This window comes from Sorex araneus, chromosome 2, assembly GCF_027595985.1.
Source record: "Sorex araneus isolate mSorAra2 chromosome 2, mSorAra2.pri, whole genome shotgun sequence".
NCBI lineage: Eukaryota > Metazoa > Chordata > Mammalia > Eulipotyphla > Soricidae > Sorex > Sorex araneus.
The window spans coordinates 243,136,027-243,163,255 of record NC_073303.1 but is presented as its reverse complement, the minus strand read 5'-3'; the positions used below and the strand labels follow the sequence as shown (position 1 = coordinate 243,163,255).

The window sequence follows — 27,229 nt, the reverse complement described above, 5'->3', positions numbered from 1 at the left end:
TCAGTTTCCGACCCCGCCCCGGGCCGCTCGCCTAGGAGCCCTGAGCTCATCCTCTGATTTATCGATCCGGCCCCAGGCGCCCCACCAGCCCGAGCCCGCCCCTCCCTTTGTTTTCCGGCTGTCAACCGCCTAGGGCGGGGCCGCGGGAAGGGCAAAGGCCCTGTCTCTGGGGGTGACCCCTGGGGCAGAAGGAATCCCCCCAATAGATCGGTCCTGAGTTGATGGGGGGAGGGCTTGATACTCAGCAGGGTTTCCCAGGAAAGGGGGCTCGCGCTTCGGTCGTGCAGCCTGGGAAACCGAGGCAGCCGAGCCTGCCCGACCGACCGACGGTCCTGGACCGGCTCTCCCTTGCACGCTTCTGCCCTCTGCTAGCCTCAGTCTCCCCTGAGCGAAATAAGCCCGAGCGTTTCCAGTCTCTTCCGACAGGATCGGTGGGAAGGAGTGGGTGGGGGGGCTACCTTTAGGCCTGGAGCCTCTCTCCTTCCCTTGCCCGCGCCTCCGCCCCTCTGCTAGCCTCAGTTTCCCCATCGATCACAAAGAGACGTGGGGGCCTGATTTCCAAGTGCTAAGCACTCGGGCGGCGGGTGTGGGGGGTGGGACGCTGGAGCGGGCGTAACGCATGGGGAGGGGGCCGCTGGCGAGATTCCGGGTGCGGCTGGGTCCGAGTTGGAGGTGGACGCTCGGCGGGCCTCAGTTTCCCCCAGGCTCCGCGCCCGGCGCCGCGTCACCGAGGGCTGGGGTCCCAGGGGCGCAGCCCCCCGCGGCTGCGCGCTGGGCCAGGCGGATGACATCACCGAGCCGGGGGGCGGGGAGGGAGCGCGGGCCGGAGCGGGCGGGAGCGTACGGGCCTTCTCCGCGCCAGGCGCAGCGCCCGGTCGGGGCTGGGGTCCGGCGGCCGCGGCCATGACGCAGGGTCCGGGCGGGCGCGCGCCCCCCGCGCCCCCCGCGCCCCCGGAGCCCGAGGCGCCCACCACGTTCTGCGCGCTCCTGCCCCGCATGCCGCAGTGGAAATTCGCCGCCCCTGCCGGCTTCCTGGGGCGCGGTCCCGGGGCGCGGGCGGCGGGGGGCACGGGAGGTGCGGGGGGCGCGGACCCCCAGCCCGAGCCGCCCGGCCCCGCCAGCGTCCCCGCGCTGGCCGCCGCGGTGCTGGGCGCCTGCGAGCCCCGCTGCGCCGCCGCGCCCTGCCCCCTGCCGGCGCTCAGCCGCTGCCGCACCGCGGGGACCCGGGGGCCTCGGGGTGCACGGGGGGCGGCCCCGGACGCCGCCGCCGCCGACGAGTGGATCCGCAAAGGCAGCTTCATCCACAAGCCAGCGCACGGCTGGCTGCACCCCGACGCCCGGGTCCTGGCGCCGGGGGTCTCCTACATCGTGCGGGTGAGTGCGCCGGCCGGGACCCCTGGTGGTTCGCATCCCCCCCCACCGGCCGCCCAGCCTGGGCACCTCCCCCTTCCTTCTCGTGCGTACCCCTGGCTCCCCACCGAGAGCCAGATGTCTCCTCTTCATCTTCCCCGATCGTCCCACCACCCGGGCCCCACCGGGAAGGTGTCGGGGTCGGGGTTCCCACGGCGTCACGTGGGGAGGGGCGGAGAGAGGGCCACAGGTGGGCGGAGGGCGCGCACGCGCAGATGTAGCATCACCCCACCACTCCTCCCCCTCTCCCCCCAATTCCGCTGGGGTTGGAGAAGCAGAGAGAGACCTCCAGGCACCGGGTCAGGAGCCTCTTTGCAGGATGAGATAGAAAAAGTTTGAGAGGCGGAGGACGGGGTATCTGGAGAGAGCTCTTCCCGCGTACCGATACCCCAACCTTCCCATCCTTTTTTGGGACCGGAGAATGTGAAGGGCTGAAGGACAGCAGGGAGGGCGCTTGCCTTACACGTGGGCCTATACGGGTTCTAGCCTCCACATGCGAGATGGTCCCCTGAGCCCCGCCAGGAGTTATCCCTGAGTTCAGAGCCAGGAGTAAGTTCTGAGCATAGCCGGCTGTGACCCTAAATCAAAAGTAAAAAAAAAAAAAGTGGCTGAAGCACCGCCATATTGTTATCATCATCATCATCATCATCATCATCATCATCATCATCATCATCATCATTATATTGTTTGCCACTGCAGCAGTGTATGTACCCAGGTACCCAGGTTCTGACTGTACATACCCGGGCACCTGGGCTTTGGTCGTGCCTACTGGTTTGTATGCAGGTGTGTGTTTTCAGGTTCAGCAAAGTTTATTGGGATCAAAGGTTTGTGTGTGTGTGTGCGCGTGCGTGCATACGTGCGTATGTGTAGTTGTATGTGTGGATTCAAGCGCGTCCAGGTTTGTGCTGGATGCACCTGTGTCAAATTCCGGTGTGCGTGCTGGGGTTCAGGTGGTGTGTTTTGGGGTACAGATGTATGTTCTGGGATCTGGTTGTGTGTGGAGACCATTGTTGTATTGTTGGATTCCAGTTGTGTCTTTGGGTTCAGGAGTGTGTCTGTGGGGTTTCAGCTGTATGTGTGGGTTCAGATATGTATGGGGTGTAGATATATGTGGGTTCAGGTCTGTGGATTCAGGTTTTTGGGTTAGGTGCATATGGGGGTTTAGGTATGTGTGAGTTCAGGTGTATGGGGTCCAGGGGTGTGTGGGATTCAGGTTTGTGGAGGTTCAGATATATGTGTGGGTTCAGGTGTGTGTGTGGGTGTGGGATCCAGTTCACATTTAGGGCAGGAAACAGTCGTGCCCTTCTATTCCTGTCATGTGGACTGGGAGGTCCTGGGCATGGATGGCCACTTGGATTCTTTGGTGTCCTTTGCAGACAGGGTTCCTGACGGTCACTTATCCTCCACTGTGACTTAGTGGAAACAGGGTCTTGGCATGTAATCAGGTTACGATGCGGTCATGCTGCTACGAGTGGCGCTAACAGGCACACAGGGAGATGGTGAGGCAGGAGCTCAGAAATGGCAGAAAGAACTCTTCGGTGCAGGGATGTGGCTTAGGGGCAGGGCATGTGCTTTGCCCATATGTGTCTTTTGGCACCAATATGCAGTTTCAGAGAAACTACAAATTTCCTTGTGCAGGAATATTTTTAAATTAGGTATTAATTACCTACCATAAAATGTACCCATTTGAAAAATACAATCTAGCACTTAATAGTGCATTAACAAGAGCGAGAGAGATAGTACAGCAGGCAGGGCACTTGCCTTGCACACGGCCAACCCAGGTTCAATCTCAGGCACCCCGTAGGGTCCCCCGAGCTCCTCCAGGAGTGATTCTTGAGCATAGAGCCAGGAGTAAGCCCTGAGCACTAGGTAAAGCGAAACTGAAGAATAAAAAAGAAAATAATAAGAGTACATTAACAGGGGCCAGAGCGATAGCACAGCGGGTAGGGCGTTTGCCTTGCACGCGGCTGACCCGGGTTCGGTCCCCGGAATCCCATATGGTCCCCCAAGCACCGCCAGGAGTAGTTCCTGAGTGCAAAGCCAGGAGTAACCCCTGAGCATCGCTGGGTGTGACCCCCCCCAAAAAAAAGAGTACATTAACAGGGGCTGGAGCAATAGCACAGCGGGTAGGATGTTTGCCTTGCACGCGGCCGACCCGGGTTCGATTCCCAGCATCCCATATGGTCCCCTGAGCACCGCCAGGAGTAATTCCTGAGTACAGAGACAGGAGTAACCCCTGTGCATCGCCAGGTGTGACCCCCCCCAAAAAAAAGCAAAAAACAAAAAGAGAGTACACTAAGAGTTTTGTATCCAAAAATCTTTCATCTTCAAAGGAAACCTGTCATCAGAGCAGTCACCCCAAACTTCCGCCCCAACCCCTGGCACTGCAATCTGAAATCTCATCTCACTTTCCTTTTTTTTTTTTTTTTTTTTCTTTTTGGATCACACCCGCCCATGGTTGAGCATGCTGGAACAGGAACTTGCACTGGAGGCAGACAGAGTGGGCACGCCCATTATGGGGACACGCCCACCCTGGGCCCGCCCACCGGAGCCTGGGTGACTCCGCCCCCAGAGGGCGGGCCCAGAACAGACGTATCCTCCTACTAATGGGTGTGTTGATCCAGAAGTCTACTCCCTCCCTCCCACAACGGATCTGCAGTTCTCTGGGTCTGCGTCCCTGGTAGGTTACCTAGCCCCGGACTCATTGTCACTTGGTGGACACGCTTGATTTACATTTTGGTTTGGTTTGGTTTTGAGGCCATGCTTGGTGGTGCTCAGGGCTGACTCCTGGTTTTGTGATCAGGGATCACTCCTGGTAGGCTCAGGGGACCCTAACGGGTGCCAGGGATCCAACTCACGTCTACCACGTTCAAAGCAAGCGCCCCCTTGGGGGCTGGAGCGATAGCACAGCGGGTAGGGCGTTTGTCTTGCACGCAGCCAACCCAGGTTCTATTGCCAGCATCCCATAAGATCCCCTGAGCACCGCCAGGAGTGATTCCTGAATGCAGAGCCAGGAGTAACCCTGAGCATCGCCGGGTGTGACCCAAAAAGAAAAAACAAAACAAAGCAAGTGCCCTCCCCGCTGGACTATTGCTCCCGCACCTGTTCCGCATATTTGTTTTCTTTTTCTTTTTCTTTTTTGCTTTTGGGTCACACCTGGCGATGCACAGGGGTTACTCCTAGCTCTGCACTCAGGAGTTACTCCTGGCGGTGCTCGGGGGACCATATGGGATCCTGGGAATCGAACCCGGGTCGGCTGCGTGTAAGGCAAACACCCTACCCGCTGTGCTATTGTTCCAGCCCCTGTTTCACATATTTTTGCCTGTGGAATCACTTGCAGATTCTGTGAGTCCTTCGGCCTCCTCATCATCTTCGTCCCTGGAGCTCTAGCTGGGGGGAGCTTCAGAGGCCACACCTCACTGCTCCTCAGATGCTCTCAGTCCACCAGTGAGATCAGTGGATATTCTTTGTAGAAAGGGACAGAGAGTTGGAGACCTCTGGGGACCTAAAGGCTTGAGTCCTGCCAGAACAGGCGCAGAGGTCCCTCCGCCCTGGCCCCCCCTTCCTGCAACCATCTTAGAGCCAAAGTTAGCCTGCAGGCACTGGACACAGAAAGAGATGGGTATGGGTGGGCTTTGCCAGATCAGAGAACAGGGCTGAAATAGTGGGTGCAGGGCGGACTCGATCCTCTCATCCATTGGACCAATGCCTCTGACCCCTCTTCTCTGGTCTCAGTACATGGGTTGCATCGAGGTGCTCCGTTCTATGCGCTCCCTGGATTTCAACACCCGCACCCAGGTCACCAGGTAAGCGTGCCCCGTGATTGCGTGTTCGGGGGAGGGGGTCCGACGGCGGGGGCTTGATTCAGTCTTGCTCAGACTGGGAAGAAGATGGTCTTCCTGAGATTGTACCAGGGACCACGTGTGTGCTGATGGACCTAGCAGCGTGGAGTGTGCATGCCAGCGTGTAGTTTCCCATGGAAGGTTCTCTGAGCCGCTGCCTTTCTGCTGGGCGATGGAAAAGACAAGGGGGGGGGTGTATGTGCCAAATGTAAACAGACTCGAGGGGCTGCTTACCCCGGGAGCACCCATGCAGGCCTCCCTCCTGGTACCCTTCCCTCCTCCCTCCTGGTACCCAGCCACCTGCTGAGAAGCCCCACCCACCATCCCGGCTGGGCCCCATATTCAGACTAACCACGCCCACCACCTGTGTTTAGACTAGCCACGCCCCTTTCCAATCTAACCACGCCTGCTACCCCACCCCTCTAACGTAAGCTCCTCCCCCTGCAGGGAAGCTATCAACCGGCTTCATGAGTCCGTGCCTGGTGTGCGGGGCTCCTGGAAGAAGAAGGTGGGCGAGAGGTGTTTTCCCCCCTCCACTTGGGGCTCGCAGGGGAGGGCTGGAGGCAGAGGGAGGATGCCAGGGCGGAAGCCCCTCTCTAGCCCCCTCCCTTCCCCAGACTCCAGGCCCTGCAGGCCCCACCCCGCTGCCCTCTGCTCCACCTCCAGGCCCCCAACAAGGCCCTGGCCTCCATTCTGGGCAAGAGCAATCTGCGTTTCGCCGGCATGAGCATCGCCGTCAGCATCTCCGTGGACGGACTTAACCTTTCCGTGCCTGCCACCCGCCAGGTGAGCCCCTCTTGAGCCTCAGCATCCCGACACCCTAGAAGCGTCTGGAACGTGGAGCCGCTGCCTTGCTGAGGATCTCACCCTTCTCAGGACTACTCAGCCCTCCCCGCCCACAAACACGTTTCTTTCAAGTCAGCTGTACCCAAGGCCAGAGGGAAACCACCAGAGATAAAGTTGTAGTGATGCAAGGGCTGGGGGCTAGCTCAAAGGACTAGAGTGTGTGCCTGGCATGCGCTCTGGGTTGGATCCCCAGCACTGTGTGACCTCCTGGTTATAGCCCTGGTGGCCCCCAACACCTTTGCGGAGATCCTCCCCTTCAAAAAAAGAAAAACAGAAAGGAGAGAACAGAAGCTAGAGAAGTAGCACAGCAGGTAGGGTGTTTTTTTTTTTTTTTGCTTTTTGGGTCACACCCAGCGATACTCAGGGGTTACTCCTGGCTTTGCACTTAGGAATTACTCCTGGCGGTGCTTGGGGGACCATATGGGATGCCGGGGATCGAACCCGGGTCGGCCGCATGCAAGGCAAACGCCCTACCCGCTGTGCTATCACTCCGGCCCCCAGGATTTTTTTTTTTTTTTTTTTTGGTTCTTGGGTCACACCAGGCGATGCACAGGGGTTACTCCTGGTTCATGCACTCAGGAATTACTCCTGGCGGTGCTCAGGGGACCAAATGGGATGCTGGGAATCGAACCCAGGGCGGCCGCGTACAAGGCAAACGTCCTACCCGCTGTGTTATTGCTCCAGCCCCAGGTAGGGCTTTTGTCTTGCATGCTGCCAACCTGGATTTAATACCCAGCATAACCACATGGTCCCCTGAGCACTTCCAAGAGTGATTTTTCTGAGTTCAGAGAATTGCTGAGTGTGGCGCTACGCGTCCCCCCCCCCCAAAGAAAAGGAGGAAACAGTGACAAATCATAAATCATGAGAAGCACTGGGGTGGGGGGTGTCAGGTTGGGGTTCTATGCACAAGGCACCAGGGTGCATCTTGAAGGGCTTCTAGAAGGTGGTTATGCTGGTGCAGCGCGAGGAGGTGCAGAGTTCAGGGCAGAGGTGTGGTGAGAGCAGTGGGGAGATGGAGCCGGGGGTCAGGGGATACAGGAGAGAAGCAGGGCCCTGGCTGGCAGGGGTGTGAGCAATACAGCTTCTGCTCTGGTCTCCGTCAGGCACGCATGCGGCAGGCCAGGGTGCCCTGCAACCCGTCTTCCCTGGGCACTTATCGGGTAGGAGGGAGCCCCGAGGGTCTGTGGGAGGCAGGATGAAAATTGTTGGAGACCCCAGGGAGAGGACTGGCAGATCGGTTTGGATCTTGCTCAAGGTTCACTGGGGTCCATGTGCTCATGGTGGACTGGGGCAAGTGAGCATGCAAATAGGAGCCAATGAGTGAACAAATGCATGGAAATGAACATGCAAATAGGAGCCAGTGAACGAATGGATGCGTGCAAATGAGCATGCAAACAGGAGCCAATGAATGAACGGATACATGCAAATGAGCATACACAGCAGCGGAATGCAAATGGCATGCAAATGATGGCGGTGGAGTGAATGGGGGCAAAGAGGCATGCACACAAGCAGATGAGTAAACGGGAAGCAAATGGATGCAAACGAGCGTGCCAGGATGCAAATACATGCAAATGAACAAACCGCCATGCAAATGAGGGAATGGGTGCCAGCAGGCAAGTAAATCACGGAGGGGAAAGGAGCATTACGGAGGGTGCAGATGACAGGCAGGTGGGCTGGTGAGTGCTCTGAGACAGGAGTGAACAAGGGATGCCCAGGGGTTCACAGTGATCCACTGGGCCCCACTTGTGTCCATTTCATATTCTTCTTTTGGTGGGGCCACACCTGGTCGTGCTCAGAGGTTACTCCTGGCTCGACACTCAGGAATTAGTCCTGGCAGTGCTCAGGGAACTGTATGAGATGCCAGGAATAAAAATGCAAGGCAAGCACCCTCCCCACTGTACGATGGCTCTGGTTCCCCATTCTGCATTCTTGGCTGCCTGGGATGTTAGCATGTACACTGGTGCATGTGTATACACATGCACATGAGTGTGCGTGCCCGCATTCATTGGCACAAGCATTGAGGGGGTGGGGCTGGCACGTGTGTGCATGTGAATGGGGGAGTGGTATGGGTGGATATGTGGTGTGTGCAAGAGTTAAATGTCTCAGGGGCCAGAAAGAGAGCACAGCAGGTGGAGCACTTGCCCTGTGTGCAGCCAACCCGAGTTTGATTCCCGGCACCCCATGCAGTCCCCTTGGGCCAGCCACAAGTAAGCCCTGAGCACCACCAAGTGTGACCCCAAAGCAGCAACAAAAATGTTTAGAGCCCAGAGTGGGTACAGTGATGGATGACACCCCATGGTCGCCTATGCATTTTTGAATGTGGCCCTAGAGATAACCCCCCAACCCTGGGTGGACTCTGTGACCCCCAGAACTGTCTTCTCAGGCTCTAGCATTCAGTTCAGCCACCCACATGGATGAATGACGAGGAGGGGTCCCTGGGCCTCCTGAACACTGCTTGGGAGGCCCCCCATAACTCCCCAAATTCCCATGAGTTAAGTACATCAGAATGAGAGTGAACGTGTGTGTGTGTATGTGTATGTGTGTTTTTGTGTATAGGTGTGTATAGGCATGAGTGTGACTGTCCACGTTTCTGTGTTTCTGTGCCCCTTGCCCCCACTCCTGGAGGGTCTTGGGAGGGGGCGATGCATGTGGGGGATGAGAAGGTGAGCGACCGTGAGTGCATGTGCAGCCACCCTCATGGATGAATGACGGGGAGGGGTCCCTGGGCCTCCTGAACACTGCTTGGGAGGCCCCCCATAACTCCCCAAATTCCCATGAGTTAAGTACGTCAGAATGAGAGTGAACGTGTGTGTGTGTATGTGTATGTTTGTGTATAGGTGTTTGTGTGTGTGGGCATGAGTGTGACTGTCCACGTTTCTGTGTTTTCTGTGCCTCTTGCCCCACTCCTGGAGGGTCTGGGGGGGGTGATGCATGCGGGGGATGAGAAGGTGAGCGACTGTGAGTGTGTGTGCAGCCCCAAAGCCCCACAGTCATGGCTGTGTCAGATGCGTGGGCGGTGGCTCATGCAGGATTTACTGGGCTCTGCCTCCTGCTCACGTGTGATCAGTGATTGCATGGTGGAGTTTGTCATGGGAAGTGTCCACCAGCTGGGCCTTTTTGTCTGCCCTTCTGAGCCTGCCTGGCCATAGACCTCCTTGTCATGCCGTGGCTGGTGGCTCTGATTCCTCCTTCATTGCTCCAAGGAGCCAGGTTTACATCCCTGCCTTTCCCTGTCCCTGCCTCATGCCTGGCATCCACCCCAGCATCCCCTTGGTCCTGACACAGCCCCCTTCCCCCCTCCCCCGCCCCGTGACCAACTGTGTCTCTCTGGCCAGATTATCGCCAACCATCATATGCAGTCTATTTCCTTTGCGTCGGGCGGCGACACGGTGAGTTACTCTCCCCTGCCCTCCGTTGCCGGGGGTGGGCGGCTGGGGGGGTCCCTCGGGGGTGGGGGGGCATTTGGTCCCCTCCCACCCCCCCCCCCCCGTGTCTCTCCCCAGGACATGACAGATTACGTGGCCTATGTCGCTAAGGACCCCATCAACCAGAGAGGTGAGGCTGGTGGTGGGGAGGGGGGTGGGGTGGGAGGGTGGGGATTGTCGGCTGCAGAGTGACGCCTGTCCCCTCCGCAGCCTGTCACATCCTGGAGTGCTGTGATGGCCTGGCACAGAGTGTCATCAGCACGGTGGGCCAGGCCTTCGAGCTGCGTTTCAAACAGTACCTGCACAGCCCCCCAACTGTGGTCGTGCCCCCCGAGAGGTACCAGCCCAGCTGCCTCCTCCCTCCCTGCCCTCCTGCCCCTCCCTCTGGGTCTTGAGCTCCCCCTCCCGCCCTCCCAGTGGTCAGGACTGGGAAGGGACTTGTGCTAATGACATTGGTTTACACACCACACACACACACACACACACACACCGTGAATTTCACCCAAAAAAAAAACCAAGCTCACTGACACCCAACTTCCTTCTTTTTTTTTCTTTTTGGGTCACACCCGGCGATACACAGTTGCTACTCCTGGCTCCGCACTCAGGAATTACTCATGGCAGTGCTCAGGGGACCCTATGGGATGCTGGGAATCGAACCTGGGTCGGCCGCGTGCAAGGCAAACACCCTCTCTGCTGTGCTATCGCTCCAGCCCCAACTTCCTTCTTCTGTTTTCAGCCATTTGCCACTTTAACAGCTTCAAAGCTAGGAATCCTGGACCCAGAGCAATTGCCCAGCGAGGAGGGTGTTGGCCTTGCATGTGGCCACCCGGGTTCCCCGACACGCCATAGGGTTCCCTGAGCATAGATCCCTGAGCACAGAGTCCGGAGTCAACCCTGAGCCAGGAGTTGCTCCCCCCAAATATTAGAAACCCTTTGGGCCACTGGTGCAGGCAGGTCAGGGGGGTGAGCTCCCCAAATTCTGGATTGGTTGGATGACCATGTGGAGGCAGCTGCCCCCCTGTTTGGCAGCGGCGTGTCTGGGGGCCACACAACATTGCAAGGGATTTGCACCCCCATGTTCACGCTGGTTTCCTCCTGTCCCTTCCACACAGGTTTGCACACTCCCTCCCTTGCACACGCTGGCGGTCCCTGCCTGGGGTCCCTGTGCTCCTGTCCCAGACATGGGCTGGCGGCAACGCCCCTCTTGGCTCGCCTGCTCCGATCCCTCAAGGATGGCCCCCCAAGGGGCAGTGCGGGGCTGGACGGGTCTCCAGCTTCCCCCACGCACCCCATGCCAGTTCTGGGGGTGTCCTGGTTCTGCCCTTCGGGGCTGGGGTGGGCTTTCAGAGCATCTGCTGTCCAGTCAGCGGGAGGACGAGGGTGTACCTGTTCTATTTCCGGGTCAGGGTCACACCCCCCCACCCCCCATTCCACAGGAGGTGGTCAGAGGCCCTGATCCCATTTGTCTCAAAGCTACAGTGGCTAGGCTGGGTGCCCCGTGGGGAGCCCTGTGACCCCGGGCCTCTACTGGTGCTCCCCTGTGTGTGTCTGTCCCCAGGCTGACGGGCCCCGAGGAGTCGGCCTGGGGGGACGAGGAGGAGAGCGAGCATAACTACTACAACAGCATCCCGGGGAAGGAGCCGCCCCCGGGTGGGCTGGTGGACTCCAGGCTCACCCTCACGCAGCCCAGCGTCCTCGGGGCCCTCGGCCAGGTCAGCCTGTGGGCCTTGTGGGAGAGGAACAGGGCAGGGACACCCCCACAACCCACTTATTACTCTCTACCCCTCCCCTCCTCATTCCTTTGACTCCCTCTCCGGAAAACTTGCACAGTCCTCTGGGCCCTTACCTGTTCCCTTCATCCCTTTAGAGCCAGGCAAAGGGGATGCACAGCCTCAAGAGCGCCCCCTTGTGACCGGGAGGCTTCCTGAGGAGGCGGCTTCCTGATGGGGCTTTGATGGGTGAATAGGAGTCGCCTGGGGTGCAGAGCCGCTATGGCTGCTTGCTGCAGAATGCAGGCTGTCCTCCCGGGTGGGAGGGGGCGGGGGGACATGCTGGCTGTGCTGTGGGTCACACCGGACAGCATTTCCAGTTGAACTGTCTGATCGCTGTCCTAGACTATGTAGGACTGGCGGGGGTGCGGGTTGGTGTGGTAACTGGGGTTTGTGCATCTCAGGAGACCCTTCCCTTATTTTTTCAGGGAACCTCCCCAGCTCGAAGAGACGCCCGAGGCCTGCAATGGGATCTGGGCCCCTCAGGTATGGGTCAGAGGTCTCTAGCCATGAAGGACCCCTTCCCTCCCCTTTCTGAGCCCCACTCTGTCTCTTTCCATTCTCTTTTCTTTTTGCTTTTTCTAAAAATTAGCTGGCGGGGGTCGCTGGAGCAATAGTACAGTGGGTAGGGCGTTTGCCTTGCATGCGGCTGACCCGGGTTCGATTCCCAGCATCCCATATGGTCCCCTGAGTACCACCAGGGATATTCCTGAGTGCAGAGCCAGGAGTAACCCCTGTGCATTGTCAGGTGTGACCCAAAAAGCAAAAAAAAATTAGCTGAGGAGGCATTTGCCTTGCACACGACTGACCTGAGTTCAATTTCTTCTTTTTTTTTTTTGCATTTTGGGTCACACCGGCAGTGCACAGGGGTTATTTTACTCCTGGCTTTGCACTCAGGAATTACTCCTGGCGGTACTCAGGGGAACCATATGCGATGCTGGGAATGGAACCCGGGTCGGCAGCATGCAAGGCAAACGCCCTATCCACTGTACTGTAATCTATCTTTGGTATCGCATGTGGCCTCCAAGCTTGAAGTGATCCCTGAGTGCACACAGGAGTCAGCCCTGAGCACCGCCGGCTGTGGCTACCCCCCAAATATACAGAGGGGCTGCAGTAATAGTACAGTTGGGAAGGTGCTTACCTCGAACATGGTCACCCGGGGCTTGATCCCCAGCATCCCCATATGGTGCCCTGAGTAATGCCAGGAGTGATTCCCTGGGCACAGAACCAGAATCCTTGAGCACCGTCGGGGGTGGCCCAATAAGAAAAAAAAATATATTGAAGTTCTGTGATTAACAGTATTCTTAGTGACGGTTTCCTGTGCACACAATTCCGACAGCACACCCCTCACCAGGATATGAACCTTCCTCCCCCGAGGGTCCCAGTGTCCCTCCTTTTTCTTTTCTTTTTTTTTTTTTTTTTGGTTTTTGGGTCACACCTGGTGATGCACAGGGGTTACTCCTGGCTCTGCACTCAGGAATTACTCCTGGCGGTGCTCAGGGGACCATATGGGATGCTGGGAATCAAACCTGGGTCGGCCGAGTGCAAGGCAAACACCCTACCTGCTGTGCTATTGCTCCAGTCCCCAGTGTCCCTCCTTTTCAATCTATCTTCCTGCAAGAAACCCTGAAACCTTAATTGTTAGTTCCCCCTTTATGTTGCTTTTGACCCTGTATTACTACCTCCCTGTGAATCCTTTTTGTTTAGTTTTGGGGCCACACCCAGAACTGCTCAGGCTCTGAGCTCAGGGCTCACTTCTGGCAGGGTTGGGGAACCGTATGTGTGAGTTCACAAAGTAAATCTCCGGGGAGGGGGGCTGCTGTGATGTGTGTGTGTGTGTGTGTGTGTGTTCTGTAGCCCAGAACCGCCTCCCCACCTCCCCACCACCCCAACAAAGAGACAGGGAAACGGGGACCACAGCCTGATGGTGAAAATGGCCTCTTTAATGCAGAGTTGCTAGCATACTTACAGAACATCTGAGGGGGTATAAGGTAAGGACAGGTGTGATTGGTCATTTATAGAGATCAACATTTGGCAGAGGAAATTGTCTTGGGGAGATCAACTCAAGAAGACACTCTGTCTCCCAGAGACATCTACATTGCTTTTATCTTTCCCTCTAGTTGTATAAGTTATCAATACTTGCAGTTGTTTGGATAAACACAGTAAGAGACAAAGATCCCAGCACTTAGTTCTCTGGGCTCTGAGAGCAAGCAAGGCTTTTACCGTAAATGCCAGACTAACTCCCCAACCAGTTCAGCTTGTCCTTCCCCATGGGGGTCCTGTCTCAGGTTGTAACAGCTTGCATCAAGACCATGCATTTATGCTTTCTAGAATGTCCCATTTCAATGCCAGGTAGCTTTGCCATTTGCCCCGGGTCCATCCCAGTCCCACGGTGGGACCTTCCAAAAACTTTTGGGGTGTTAGGAACTACAGCAACTGGAACCTGATTCAAGTAATTATGACCAAGTAATTATGCCCAGGAGCAGATGTATCTCAGAGTCAATCCAAATATTAGGAGCACAGGGGCCGGAGCGATAGCACAGCGGGTAGGGTGTTTGCCTTGCACGCGGCCGACCCGGGTTCGATCCCCGGCATCCCATATGGTCCCCCAAGCACTGCCAGGAGTAATTCCTGAGTGCAAAGCCAGGAGTAACCCCTGAGCATTGCTGGGTGTGACCCAAAAAGCAAAAAAAAAAAAAAAAAACCAAATATTAGGAGCACAGCATTAATTGTCTTTCTGTGTTTAACCAAAGAACATTGCTCTATAGTAAATTATAAAAAGGCTACTAGAGGGGAGATAGAAAAGCAGGTACAAATATACAGCACTTCAAATACAAAGCAGCACAAATACAAAGTTCAGAATTACTAGAAAGTTTTGGCTTCTAGTAATCAAGACTGACTTGGGGAACTGTGACAAATGAGAGGTAAAATACAAAGGAAAGGTTAAGGATAAACTTTAACCAAATTAGGGTTGCCAGCAGGAGCATATTAAGCCTCTCTGGGAGGAAGAAAGGGGGCAATTCACTGATGAAGCCTAAAGCACTTAGGGTTAATATCCAACAGGAAGGAAAGGTTGAAGATAGACTGTAACCAAATTAGGGCTGTTAGCAAGGGCAGGGGAAGCTTCTCTGGGAGGAGGAAAGGGTCAATTCACCAGTGAAGCCTAAAACACTTAGGGTTGGTATCCAGTACCTATGTATGTGGTTTTTGGGATCGAATCTGTATCAGCCATGTGCAAGGCAGGCCCCAGCCTTGCCGTGTATCTTTAAGTCCCACCTATGAGACAGATCATTCTATATCTGTCTCTTTCCTTCTGACTTCCCTCAGCATGATGTCTTCTAGTATCATCCATGTCGTGGCAAATTGCATGATTTCGTTCTTTCTCAGAGCTGCATAGTATTCCATAGTTGGATCAATCATCATTTGGGTTGTTTTCATTGTGGCTGGTGTACTAAGTGCCATGATGAACAGACACTTGTATAGAACCTGTCGAATGATTGGTTGTTTTTTGTGTGTGTGTGAGTAAACAGATTTTATTTAGAGGTTTCTGAGGGAAGGAGGAAAGGATAAGTGGGAGAGAGAATAGTAAGAGTAACACGCTCAAGGGGGCTGGAGTGATAGCATAGCGGGTAGGGCAGGGCGTTTGCCTTGCACGCGGCCAACCCGGGTTCAAATCCCAACATCCCATATGGTCCCCTGAGCACCGCCAGGAGTAATTCCTGAGTGCAGAGCCAGGAGTAACCCCTGTGCATCGCCGGGTGTGACCCAAAAACCAAAAAAAAAAAAAAAAAAAAAAAGAGTAACACACTCAAGAGAGAACTCGGGCTTTTCCAAGGGTGGAGAGAGCTCTACACACATCCTAGCACTGGACACGAAAGCATGAAAGTACACATCTCAAGGGGGGAGATGTAGGCGACACATGTGCTCGGGCACCACATGTGCTCGGCCACGCAGGCACAAGCAGCACATGGGCTCAGGCAGCATATGCGCCTCGAATGATTGTTTTTGTGTTTGGGGGATAGATGCCAAGAAGTGGGATTGCTGGGTCCGATGGGCGTGACTTCTGGTTCTTTTTTTCTTTTTGGGGCCACACCCCACAGTTCTCAGGAATTACTCCTGGCGGTGCTCGGGGGACCATATAGGACGCTTGGATTGAACCCGGGTTGGCCACATGCAAAGCAAACATCCCATTTGATCCTCCGTTTTTTTTTTTTTTGCTTTTTTTTTGGGGGGGGGTCACACCTGGCGATGCACAGGGGTTACTCCTGGCTCTGCACTCAGGAATTACCCCTGGCGGTGCTCAGGGGACCATATGGGATGCTGGGATTTGAACCCGGGTCGGCCGCGTGCAAGGCAAACGCCCTACCCGCTGTGTTATCGCTCCAGCCCCGATCCTCCGTTTTTTTTTTTGTTGTTGTTGTTGTTTTTTCTTTTTGGGTCATACCCAGCAATGCTCAGGGGTTACTCCTGGCTTTGCACTCAGGAATTACTCCTGGCGGTGCTTGGGGGACCATATGGGATGCCGGGGATTGAACCCGTGTCAGCCGCGTGCAAGGCGAACGCCCTACCCACTGTGCTATCTCTCCGGCCCCTCCGTTTTGTTTTTTGAAGAGTTCTCCATGTTGCTTTCTATCATTACTTCATTGCTCTTTCACCTGCTAGAGTGTTCAGTTCCCCTCACGCTCCCCACACCTGGCCCTGCCCGCTCTTTTGTTTGTTTTTTTTGTTGTTGTTTGTTTCAGGGCCATGTCCAGCAGAGCTCAGGACTGACTCCTGGCTCTGTGCTCAAGGACTCCTTGTGGTATTCAGGGGACCCTACAGGGTGCCGGGGATTGAAACCACATCAGTCACGTGTGAGGCGTCCACCCTCCCTGTTGTACTATCTCCCCGGCCCCCATCTGTGTCTCTTTGTTTCATTCCTTGGTTTGGGGATCACACCGGGCAGTGCTCCGGGCTGACTCCCTGGCTCTGTGCTCAGGGATCATTTCTGATGGTGCTCAGGGGACCCTCTGGGATGCTGGGGATTGAACCTGAGTTGGCTGATTGCAAGGCTGTCCTGTCGCTTCAGCCCCAACCTGTGTCTCTTTGAACAAGCGCCCCTAGAGTTTGCTCAGTGAACTGACCCTCTGATGGACCTAGTGGCTGTACCTGCTGCTGCGCACCCCTGTCCAGGGAACCGGGCACTGAGCTACTGGGTAACCAGCCACCGGCCTTAGTCACATCGCTGGTGGTGGCAGTGGCTGTTCTCCAATGGGCACTGCCAGGTGGCCGCCCACCGCCTGCCATGGCAGTCTGTTCCCTCCCAGCCTGCAAACATCTGTGCAGCCCTATTTTTAGGTCTTTCCAAATAATCTGGGCATTTCACTACTAGGCAGCAGAATCCTCCCGGCTGGTGTGTTTGAATGCCACCCACTTATGCCAGGCGGGCGTCCACCTTGTGGGCTGATACCCAGCAGGCTCACCAGCATCTCTGGCTCTGGTGCCTTTGTTACTCTTGTTCAGCGCTCCTAAATCTGTGGCTGAGAACTCCTAGCAATATGTCAGTGCCCCAGCAACAATGTCCAATGTCCACTAGGATCTTACCAGTTAGAATTCCAACAGCCTAGATGCTATCTTTTCTTCTCCTCTTTCTTCTTCTCCTCCTCCTCCTCTTTCTCTTCCTCCTCCCTCTTCTTTTTTTTCTTCTTCCTTTTTTTTGCTTTTTGAGTCACACCTGGCGATGCACAGGGTTTACTCCTGCTCATGCACTCAAGAATTACTCCTGGTGGTTCTTGAGGGATCATATGGGATGCTGGGAATCAAACCTGGGTCGGCCGCATGCAAGGCAAATGTCCTACCTGCTGTGCTATCACTCCAGCTTTCTTCTTCTTTTTCTTCCTCCTCCTCCTCCTCCTCTTCCTCCTCTTCCTCCTCCTCCTCTTCCTCTTATTCCTCTTCCTCCTCCTCCTCTTCCTCCTCTTCCTTCCTCCTCATCCTCATTCTCCTCCCCCTTTCCCTTCCTCTGTCAGGATGGATCCATGTCTCACACATGTAAGACGTGTGCTTTACCCCTCCACAGTTCCAGCCCTGTGACCCTACTATCATCCTCCTACCCTTGCCCTGCTGGTGATAGTCTAGAGGACCCTGAACTCCTTCTGGAGAGGGGTAGGGTGGGCTATTCCCTACCCATCACCTACTGCATCCTCAAAGCTGACTCAGTGGAATGCCCACACTCAACCCTAACGTTTTTTGGTGGATGGGGCCACAGTGAACGGTGCTCGGGATGACTCCCAGCTCAGTGCTGCAGGGCCACTCCCAGCGGTGCTTGGAGAACTGTTTAGTAGTGGGAGTCAGGGCCAGAGAGAGACCACTGCCAGGAGGAACGGGCCTTGCACGCGGCCACCAGGGTTGAATCCCCAGCATCCCATAGTGTCCCCTGATCCTGCCAGGAGTGATTCCCGACCACAGAGCACTGCTCGGTGTGGCTCCCCAAAATAAAATAAAATGGGGATCAGATGGGGCCGCCTGCGTGCTGAGCATGGGCTCCAGCCTGTTGAGCTCTCTCACCCCGAAACCGCACTTTTACCAGACGCAGTTTGGAAGCTCCAGGCGTCACCCCACCTCTGGAGGCAGCCACTCCTGTCTTCTCCCCACTTCACGAAGACAGTATCTGGGGCACAAAATGATTTGACCTTTTCCCTCCCCCCGACACCCTCCGTAGTGAGTGCAGAGCCAGAGGTAATGATATTGGCAAAAAAAAAAAACACCCACAAAAACCCAGAGATTGGATCCTGGGGTGCAGAGCAATGGTCCAGTGTGGAAGGTTATCACTTTGCATATGACCGACTCAGATTCAGTCCCCAGTACTTCATAGGGTCCCCTGAGCCCTGCCAGGAATGTTCCCTGAGTGCAGAGCCAGGAGTAAGCCTTGAGCACCACTGGGTGTGACCCCAAAACCAAAACCAAAACAAAAAAAGACAGAGATTGGACCCTGAATATCCAGCTACTGTGGGACAAAGCAGAGCCAGGGACACAGTACAGTGGATGGGGCTTTATTTGCATGCAGTCAACACAGGTTCAATACCCGGCACCCATAGGGTCCCCTAGCAGTACTAGAATCCCATCAGGAGTGATCCCTGAGCACAGAACCAGGAGGAAGCCCTGAGCACTGCCGGGTGTGGTGCTCCCAAAACAACAACAACAAAATAATAAATAAAATATGGAAAGGAAATCCGGAAGTGGAATGACAACAGAAACAAACTCCCGCTGGATCAGGGTGCTACCGTAATTGCAGGAAGAACAGCGCTTGACTGCTGCTATTCTGAAACTTGGAAACTGAGTATAAACAAGGGGGCTTGCTGGCCTCTTTTGGCTGCCCAGCATGGGGCTGGGCAGATATCCGTCCCCCCGCTCCCTCCCTATGACCATGCTAATGGGCAGAGGGAGACATGTATGGTGGGGTCAGTGTGACCAAGGCCCCCAGGTATAAACTGTGCTCCCAGGTGTGAACTGTGCTCCCAGGTTCGTGAACTGAATTCCCAAGTGTGGTTGGTGTCTCAGGGTGTGAACTGGATTCCCAGGTGTGAGCGGGGGGCTCTCAGGTATGAACTGCACTCCCAGGTGTGAACTGTTGCTCCCAGGTGTGGATCAGGTTCTGAGGTTTGCAGGAGGATTCCAGGTGTGGCCATGCCTCCCTCCTGCATTCCTGCACTCTGCAAGCCCTTCCTTTGGGCTCCCCATCACTGACTTCCTCTCCTTGCTTCCCCCCAGCCCCGCCAGGGGATGGCTATGTGCAGGCGGACGCCCGAGGCCCCCAAGACTATGAGGATCACCTCTATGTCAACACACAGGGCCTGGATGCCCTGGAGCTTCTGCGCCCCGAGGACAGTCCCCAGAAGGACCTGTTTGACATGCGTATGTAGGGATGAGCCGGATGGGACATGGGGGCGGGGGGAGTGGTATACCCCAGCAACCTGGGGTCTCACCTAGGAGGCCCCACCCTCTCCCCTTGGGCCTTTCTGAATTGATGGAATGGGAGCTTGGTTTTCTTTGGAATCCCCCTGGTCAGATCAGGAAGGCCTTAGCCATCCCCCACTTCCTCCAGTTCCCAGCTTCTTCCTCCTCGACTCCATGGTCTGAGGGAGGAGGCCCAAGCTTCTCCCTATGAGAATTCTAGTCTGACAGAGTAGGCACCTTCTGCTCCCTGGGGGACCCAGACTGATGAGGGAGCTTCTAACCAATGAGAACTAGTAGGAAACCCCTATCTTTTCTTCCCTCTGGGGTGCTCCAGCCTGAGGCAGGGCTTTGTCTAATGGAGGAGGCCTGTACCCAGAACACCCTCTGCACTGTTTGTGACATTAGTCTAATCTTGCTCTCCAGTCCCTCCCCTCTGGGGACCCCAGGTCCCTGAGAACCACCCAAGCCAGTGGAAAGCCCCGCCCCCAACCATCTCACCTGTCAACCTCCTCTTACTGACAGATACTTGAATTGGTTCTTAGTTATTTTTAGGGGCGGGGGTTGGCTTTTGGCCCACACCTGCTGGTACTTGGGAGAATCAAGCATGCTAGGGGCTGGACTGTGCCAGCTCAGATTATATATATATATATATATATATATATATATATATATATGTCAACTGTCATCCCGTTGCTCATCAATTTGCTCAAGCGGCACCAGTAACGTCTTCATTGCAAGACTTGTAACTGTTTTTGGTATATCGAATACTCTCGTGCGGGCGAGATACTCTCGGTAGCTTTCCGGGCTCTCGGAGAGGGGAAGAGGAATTGAGATTGGGCCGGCCATGTGCAAGGCAAATGCCCTACCCGCTGTGCTATCGCTCCATATACATATATGTATATATGTACATATATATATGCATATATATGTACATATATATGCCAAAAACAGTAACAATAATGGGCCTCATTCCCCTGACCCTGAACGCAACAGGGACGAATGGAGACGTTACTTTCGCCCGCTCGAGCAAATCGATGAGCAACGGGACGACAGTGATACAGTGATATAATATATATATATATATATATATGTGCAGAGATATACTATATCCCATATCTCTGGGCCTGAGCTGGTTCCTGGCTCACCACCTTCCTCAGACGGAACGGGAGTGTAATGCCCCTCCATCCCTCCGGGCACCACATAACCACAACCCCTTGGAGGCAGGACTATATCTTCTCGGTTCCCAGTGAAAAATGCCAGTTACCTCTGAGCCTCCCACCGCGGGTCACGTGCTCACCCCAGGCACTCGCTGGCAAGGGTGTGAATGAGTGGACCATGGCGATTGGCTAGTCTTGGTCACGTGGCAGACTCATCAAAGAAGAGGCGTGCAAGGCAAGATTTGGGGGCAAAGTGCCAGGCACTGGGGTGTCGGGGCCAAGTCATCCCACATTTCTCTTGTATGAGGCTGCGTGTGGCCGGGGTGGTGAGTCACAGCTCCCACACGCATGCTCAGCTCACGCACACTCTACACACAGGGCACACGCCTTCAGCACACGCCCAACATGCACACACAGCTCATGCATACGGCTCGCCTTGGGACACACATTCTTAGCACTCACCTGGCACAGAACCTGCTCAGTGGTGGACTCAGAGCCCGGTGAGGTACCAGGAGGGGCCCAGTAGGGATCCAGTGTACTCAGAGCTAGGTGGACACGCAGGGTTCACCACCCAGTCTTTGGGGCTGTCCCCTCACCCCCGCCGACTTCCCAGCAGAAGGCAGCTTTGGACCGCTGCGTCCCACGCTGTCTTTGCCTACAGGACCTTTTGAGGACGCCCTGAAGCTGCACGAGTGCTCCTTGGTGGCGGTCACGGCAGCCCCTGCAGCCACGGTCCCCGTGGAGGACCAGTGGCCCAGCCCTCCGACCCGCCGGGCCCCCATCGCCCCCACGGAGGAACAGCTGCGGCAGGAACCCTGGTACCACGGCCAGATGAGCCGTCGGGCTGCAGAGAAACTGCTACGCGCCGATGGGGACTTCCTTGTGCGTGACAGCGTCACGAACCCAGGGCAGTACGTGCTCACTGGCATGCACGCTGGGCAGCCCAAGCACCTGCTGCTTGTGGACCCGGAAGGCGTGGTAAGGGGCAGGGCAAGGGCTGAGGCCAGAGAGAAAGGGGGTTGGATCAGGGAGGTGCGGGATCTCAGAAGGGCGGGAGTATGAGGGTGTGGCCTGGGGAGTGGTAAATAAGGCGCATCCTTATTGGACGTCTTGGGACCAATCATGTCTGGTGGGCGGGGACAAAGGGGTGTGACTTGAAGGGGCTTGTCCTGAACTGGCTATGGATGGAGCTGGGCATGCATGGTGTGGGTGAGACCCGCTACACACACGGAGGAATTTACCATCTTTGAGATTTATTTATTTATTTATTTGCTTTTTTGGGTCACACCTAGCAATGCACAAGGATTACTCCTGGCTCTGCACTCAGGAATCACCCCTGGCGGTGCTCAGGAAACCATATGGGATGCTGGGAATCGAACCCGGGTCGGCCGCGTGCAAGGCAAATGCCCTATCTGCTGTGCTATTGCTCCAGCCCCCATCCATCTTTGAGATTTATTTGTTTATTTCATAGCCTTTGGGCCACCCCTGGAGGTACTGAGGACTTACTCATGGTTCTACACTTAGGGATCATTTCTGGCGGGTCTTGGGGGACTATATGGGGTGCTGGGGATGGAATCCACGTCAAACATATGCCAAGTAAGCTTCCTAACTGTTGTACGATCTCCCTGACCCCATCATACTTGAGGTTCATGAAGTGTTTTCTGGGTTACAAAGCCCTCATGTTCGTAGCGTCTGTTCTCATTGTTTCACAATTTTAGAATTACATTTTTTTTTTCGGGTCGGCTGTGTGAAAGGTGAAAGCCCAACTACTGTGCTATCGCTCCAGCTGACAGTGATTTTTTTTTTTTCAGGGATGGGGTAGACCTACACCCAGCAGTGCTCAAGGCTTACTCCTGCCTCTGTGTTCAGGAATCACTCCTGGGGCCCAAGTGATAGAATAGTGGTAAGGCTATTCCTGAACCAGATAGGGTCCCCCAAGCACCTCCAGGAGTGATTCCTGAGTGCAGAACAAGAGTAAACCCTGAGTCCAGCCGAGGGTGACACCAAAACAAAACAAAGGAATCACTCCTGACAGAACTCAGGGGACCATCTGGGGTTCTGGGGATCAAACTACTGTTGGCCACTTTAAGGCAAGTATCCTTCCCACTGTCACTTGGGTCCACCTACACTAGAATTCTGAGTTTCATCCCCTGGACCCTCTCTGACTCACAGTGAGGGCTGCAAGCCTAAATTCCAAGCACAGAATCAGAAGGGGGTCGGTGGTGAAAGACTGAGGTTTGGTGTTGCTTATTCTCAGACACGAGCAGGGGTCTCAGCTCTGTCCCATCAGTTTCCATACCCAGGCAAAACAAAAGGCAGTTGCATTTGGCACAACCCTGAGAAGCGCAGAAGGAAACAACATGCATGGGAATTTGTGATAACACCTGCCCATGTGTTTCTCTTCACAACCTGGGAATTGTCTGGCCAGGACAGGTCCCAGGGTCAGCCATGGCTTCCCTCCCAGAAGCTGTGGGGGTTGCGCAGGGGTCAATGGAGTGGGACTCGGGTAAGGGGACAGTGTCGGTCTATTTGACCCACACCGGGGGTCTCTGATTAGAGTACCCCATCACAAAACCCACGGAGTGATAGCAGGCGGGTAGGGCATTTGCCTTGCACATGGCTGACCCGGGTTCGATTCCCTAGGCTATATAGGGTCTCCCCAATCTGGCCAAGAGTGATCCCTGAGTATAGAGGAAGAGCAAGCTCTGAACACCACCGATGTGACCTAAACATTTTTTGTTTTGTTTTGATTTGGGGCCACACCCAGCTGTGCTCAGGGGTTACTCCTGGCTCTGCATTCAGGGATCACTCTTGGTGGTGCTCAGGGGACTATATGGGATGACAGGGATTGAACCCGGGTTGGCCGTGTGCAAGGCAAACACCCTACTGTTGTACTATCACTTCAGCCCTGGCCTAAACTTGTAAAAAAGTTTTTTTTTTTTAATTGGGGCTAGAATGATAGTATGGCAAATAGGGCATTTGTCTTGCACTTGGCAAACTGGGATTTAATCCCCAGCACCCCATATGGTCCCCTGAATGTGCCAGGAGTGATCCCTGAGCATTGCCAGGTGTGGCCCAAAAACAAACAAACAAAATTAAAAAATAAACCAAGGGAAGTGTATTGGAGAGTTAGTACATCAGGGAAGGCACCCACTTTGCACGCGATTGACCCAAGCTTCGATTCCTAGTACTACATAGGCTCTCCGGAGTACCTCCAGTAGTGTTCCCTGGGCATAGAGCCAGGAGTCAGCCCTGAGTACTGCCGGGTGGGGCCCAGAGTGTTTAAAAAGGGGAATAAAAAGAAAAGAAAGCAACCACTTTGGAATCAGAGTGATAGTACTGCGGGGACGGCACTTGCCTTTCATGCATCTGCCAACATAGGTTTGATCCTCGGCACCCTGTAGGGTCATCCGAGCGGGGCAGGAGTAATCCCTGAGCACAGGGAGATAGTAGTAGTCCCTGAGCACCGTCAGGTGTGCCTCTCCCTCCCCCTGGAAAAAAAAAAAAAGTAAAGAAAAGAAAAAGGCAACCAAAAAAAGGTAAGCCTGGGGCTAGAGCACAGCGGGGAGGGCATTTGCCTTGTACGCAGCAGACCTGGGTTCAATTCCCAGCCTCCCATATGGTCCCCCGAGCACCGCCAGGAGTAATTCCTGAGTGCATGAGCCAGGAGTGACCCCTGTGCATCGCGGGGTGTGACCCAAAAAGCAATAAAAGAAAAAAAAAAGTAAGCCCTTCCAAACCCACCAAGTGGGGCGAGATGGGGAAAATGCAGGTACAGGTGGAGTGTGGGCGTGGCTCTAGGCCAGCCCCACCCACCGGAGCCCCGCCCACTCCACCCACTTCCTGTCTGGGGCTCCTGTTCCCGCAGGTGCGGACGAAGGACGTGCTGTTCGAGAGCATCAGCCACCTGATCGACTACCACGTGCAGAACGGGCAGCCCATCGTGGCCGCCGAGAGTGAGCTGCACCTGCGCGGCGTGGTCAAGCGGGAGCCCTGAGCCGGGTGTGTGCCCTGCCCTTGTCCTCAACCCCAGGCTCAGCGCCTTTCAGTCTCTTTACCCCTCGGGCACCCCACCACCACTATCACCACTGTAATTGCAGCACGTTCCAACCCCCCTCAAAAGGAAGCGTGGTCCCCTTCAGCAGCCCCCCCGCAACTTCTCTCCCCTCCCCTCACTGCCATTGTCCCCGCTCACCTCATTGCCAGTCTGTTCTAGATGTTTCTTTTTTGAAGTGGGGGAGGGTGTTTGGGCCACACCTGGTGATGCTGACTCCTGATGCTGCTTTTAGCGATCATTCCTGGTGGGCTCAGGGAACTATACAGGAGTGGCCAGGATTGGGGCTAGAGCAAAAGCATAGCGGGGAGGGCCTTTGCCTTGCACGCAGCCAACCTGGGTTCGATTCCCAGCGTCCCATAGGATCCCCTGAGCACCGCCAGAGTAATTCCTGAGTGCAGAGCCAGGAGTAACCCCTGTGCATCGCCGGGTGTGACCCAAAAAAGAAAAAAAAAAAAAGAGGAGTGGCCAAGATTGAACCCAGGTCAGCCTGGTGCCAGGAAAGTGCCCTCTTTGCAATGCTATGGCTGTGGCCCATGTTCTGGATGTTTCTATCCCTGGCACCCCACTCCGAAATGGAGGGATCTGTTTTTTTCCTGGGCTCTGGGGGCTCATGTCCACGGGATGTGGGTATATCAGAGCTACTGCCTTTTGGAGCGCTGAGGTGGGGAGGTCCCCAATGGGGGGCACTGACCAGAGTGATAGTACAGCGGGGAGGGTGTTTGCCTTGTATGCGGCCGAACCGGGTTCAAAACCCGGCATTCCATAGGGTCCCCCAGCACTGCCAGGAGTGATTCCTGAGTGCAGAGCCAGGAGTAACCTCTGAGCATCGCTAGGTGTGACCCAAAAAGAAAAAAAAAAAGAAGGGCACCGAGTGCGCATTCCCTGTGTGGGCATCTTGGGCATCGCCTTGTGAGTGCCCAGGCCTTGGCGGGTACACCCTCAGGCGTGGAATTACCGCCTTAAGGTGGAACTGCTTAGCTGGATGTGGAGGGTTGCCCCTCCCCAAGCCCAGTAGAGAGAAGGCATCAAAGTGGGGAGAGCTGTGGGGTGGGGCGCTCAGGTCTGTTCCAGTGAGCCAGAGGGGCTGGGTGGGGGACCTGGGGGCCTTCAGCCCGCAGAGGATGGGGCTGAGCCTGGGGGCGCTGAGCTGCTTCCGGCAGGGAAGAGATCAGCAACTGGGCTGCAAGGCCAGGAACTGTGGAAATTCCCCAGGGTGCAAACAGGCGCTTCTGGGCCAGGGCGGGCTCACCGTCCCCATGACAACGCCTCCTTCCTGCCTCTTCCCGCACTCAGCTCCTCCACCTCCTCTCTTCCCCTGGCCAGGCCAAGGCCTGCACGTTTGTAAGACGAGGGGCCCAGGCTGTGGGGGGCAGGGGGCCTCTGGAACACCAGCAATGATACGCAGGCAGGAAGTCGAGTCAACACCTGCCTCCTGGGGCTGCAGCGATAGCACAGCGCGGGTAAGGCGTTTGCCTTGCACACAGCTGACCCAGGTTCCATTCCCAGCATCCCATAGGGTCCCCTGAGCACCGCCAGGCATTAATTCCTGAGTGCGTGAGCCAGGAGTAACCCCTGTGCATCGCCGGGTGTGACTAAAAAAGCCAAAAAAGCCAAAATCACCTGCCTCCCTTTTTTTTTTTGAGGCGAGGGGTAATAGTGGTACTCGGGTTACTCCTGGTTCTGCTCTCAGGAATCACTCCTGGGGGGCTCTGTGGAAGAGGGGGTCAGCCTCATGCAAGGCCAGCACTTATCTTGGTTTCATCTCTGTGTACCCCCCTGCTCTGTCCAGCCCAGCGCCATCTACCTCCCTGTTCTGCTCTCAGCTCTTCCCACACCTCTGTGCAGGGGCTGTTGGTTGTTAACAGTGCAGAGAGGGTGAAACCCCAGTCCAGTGGGTAAAGCGTTGACCGGGCTCGGACCTGACCCAGGTTTGATCCCCGGCATCCCAGAGGATCCCCTGAGCCCCGCCAGCAGTGATTTCTGAGCATTGTTGAGCCTGGCGCACCCAAAGGAAAGAACCTTGGGGGTCGCTAGCTGGAAAGCACCCCCTTTCCTTCCTAGCTGGGTCACTTTGCTTCCTACAAGTTGGGTTCTGATACTGACCCTTGACCTCTCCTCTTTATCCCCAGGGGATGATCCTGAGTCCCAATCCCGTCGCTGCTCCTTGGTTGTGGCCTCTGGACCCTGGTCAGAACCGCCTCGGTCTCGCCATCCTCTGCGTGGGTTTCCAGAATTTTCTTTTTTTTCTGCTGGGCTGGGTTGGCCTGGCCCCAGGGAACCCCAGCACCTCCCCACACACACACACCTGCCCCTTAGCTGGAGTGGGGGGTGCCTATACCAAAGACAGAACCTCTTCTCGCCTTTAAAGAACATATATCAGAAGCAGCCTTGGTTCTGGGGGCCCTGGGTGGAGCTCCCCCGAGGAGCCCTAGACCCCCTTTTCCTGTCCGGACACATGGAAGTGGCTCCTTCTGGGGGGAGCCCCACCCGTTTCCTGGCTTGGCGGTGGATTCTGATCTCGGCTGCACTGTTTTACCTCCTGAAAAATCGGTGCCCAACTGTCTTTGTGGTGGAGGGGACTCTTTGGGTGCTGTGGCCTCAGCTGGGGCCCAGGGTGACATTGAAACAGGGGGGCAACCTTAAGGTTCATCTGGAATGAGAGGAACATCTCGGCTCCTCGGAGACTAATGGGGTTGGGGGTGGCAGGGATCTCCGCCCCCCATGCCAGCTGTCAACCTGGACTGGGACACCTGGAATCTTGGCATTAAACATGGGGTGACCACAAGGA

General features: G+C 55.6%; 1 protein-coding gene across 2 annotated transcripts; it reads left to right on the top strand.

Moving 5' to 3' along the window:
* Nucleotides 1–636: 636 nt before the first annotated feature.
* Nucleotides 637–27,229, top strand: SHC2 (SHC adaptor protein 2). 2 transcript variants are annotated; one of them, XM_055126476.1, is made up of 13 exons: nucleotides 637–1,374; nucleotides 5,146–5,216; nucleotides 5,700–5,760; nucleotides 5,919–6,038; nucleotides 9,434–9,487; nucleotides 9,602–9,653; nucleotides 9,734–9,860; nucleotides 11,082–11,235; nucleotides 11,721–11,778; nucleotides 19,042–19,185; nucleotides 21,046–21,362; nucleotides 24,253–24,386; nucleotides 26,571–27,229. In XM_055126476.1, the coding sequence occupies exons 1-12, from the start codon at nucleotides 904–906 to the stop codon at nucleotides 24,379–24,381; spliced, it is 1,758 nt and encodes a 585-aa protein (XP_054982451.1). In that variant the 5' UTR covers nucleotides 637–903; the 3' UTR covers nucleotides 24,382–24,386; nucleotides 26,571–27,229. The 2 variants fall into 2 exon arrangements, with proteins under 2 accessions (XP_054982451.1, XP_054982452.1); XM_055126477.1 differs by lacking the exon at nucleotides 637–1,374 and adding an exon at nucleotides 1,397–4,090 and having other exon boundaries at nucleotides 5,870–6,038.

Coding starts and splice junctions, on each gene's coding strand:
- SHC2 (XM_055126476.1), top strand. CDS start 904: ATGACGCAGGGTCCGGGCGGGCGCGCGCCCCCCGCGCCCCCCGCGCCC. Junction 6,039..9,433: donor CCGTGCCTGCCACCCGCCAG/GTGAGCCCCTCT, acceptor CTCTCTGGCCAG/ATTATCGCCAACCATCATAT. Junction 11,779..19,041: donor ATGGGATCTGGGCCCCTCAG/GTATGGGTCAGA, acceptor GCTTCCCCCCAG/CCCCGCCAGGGGATGGCTAT.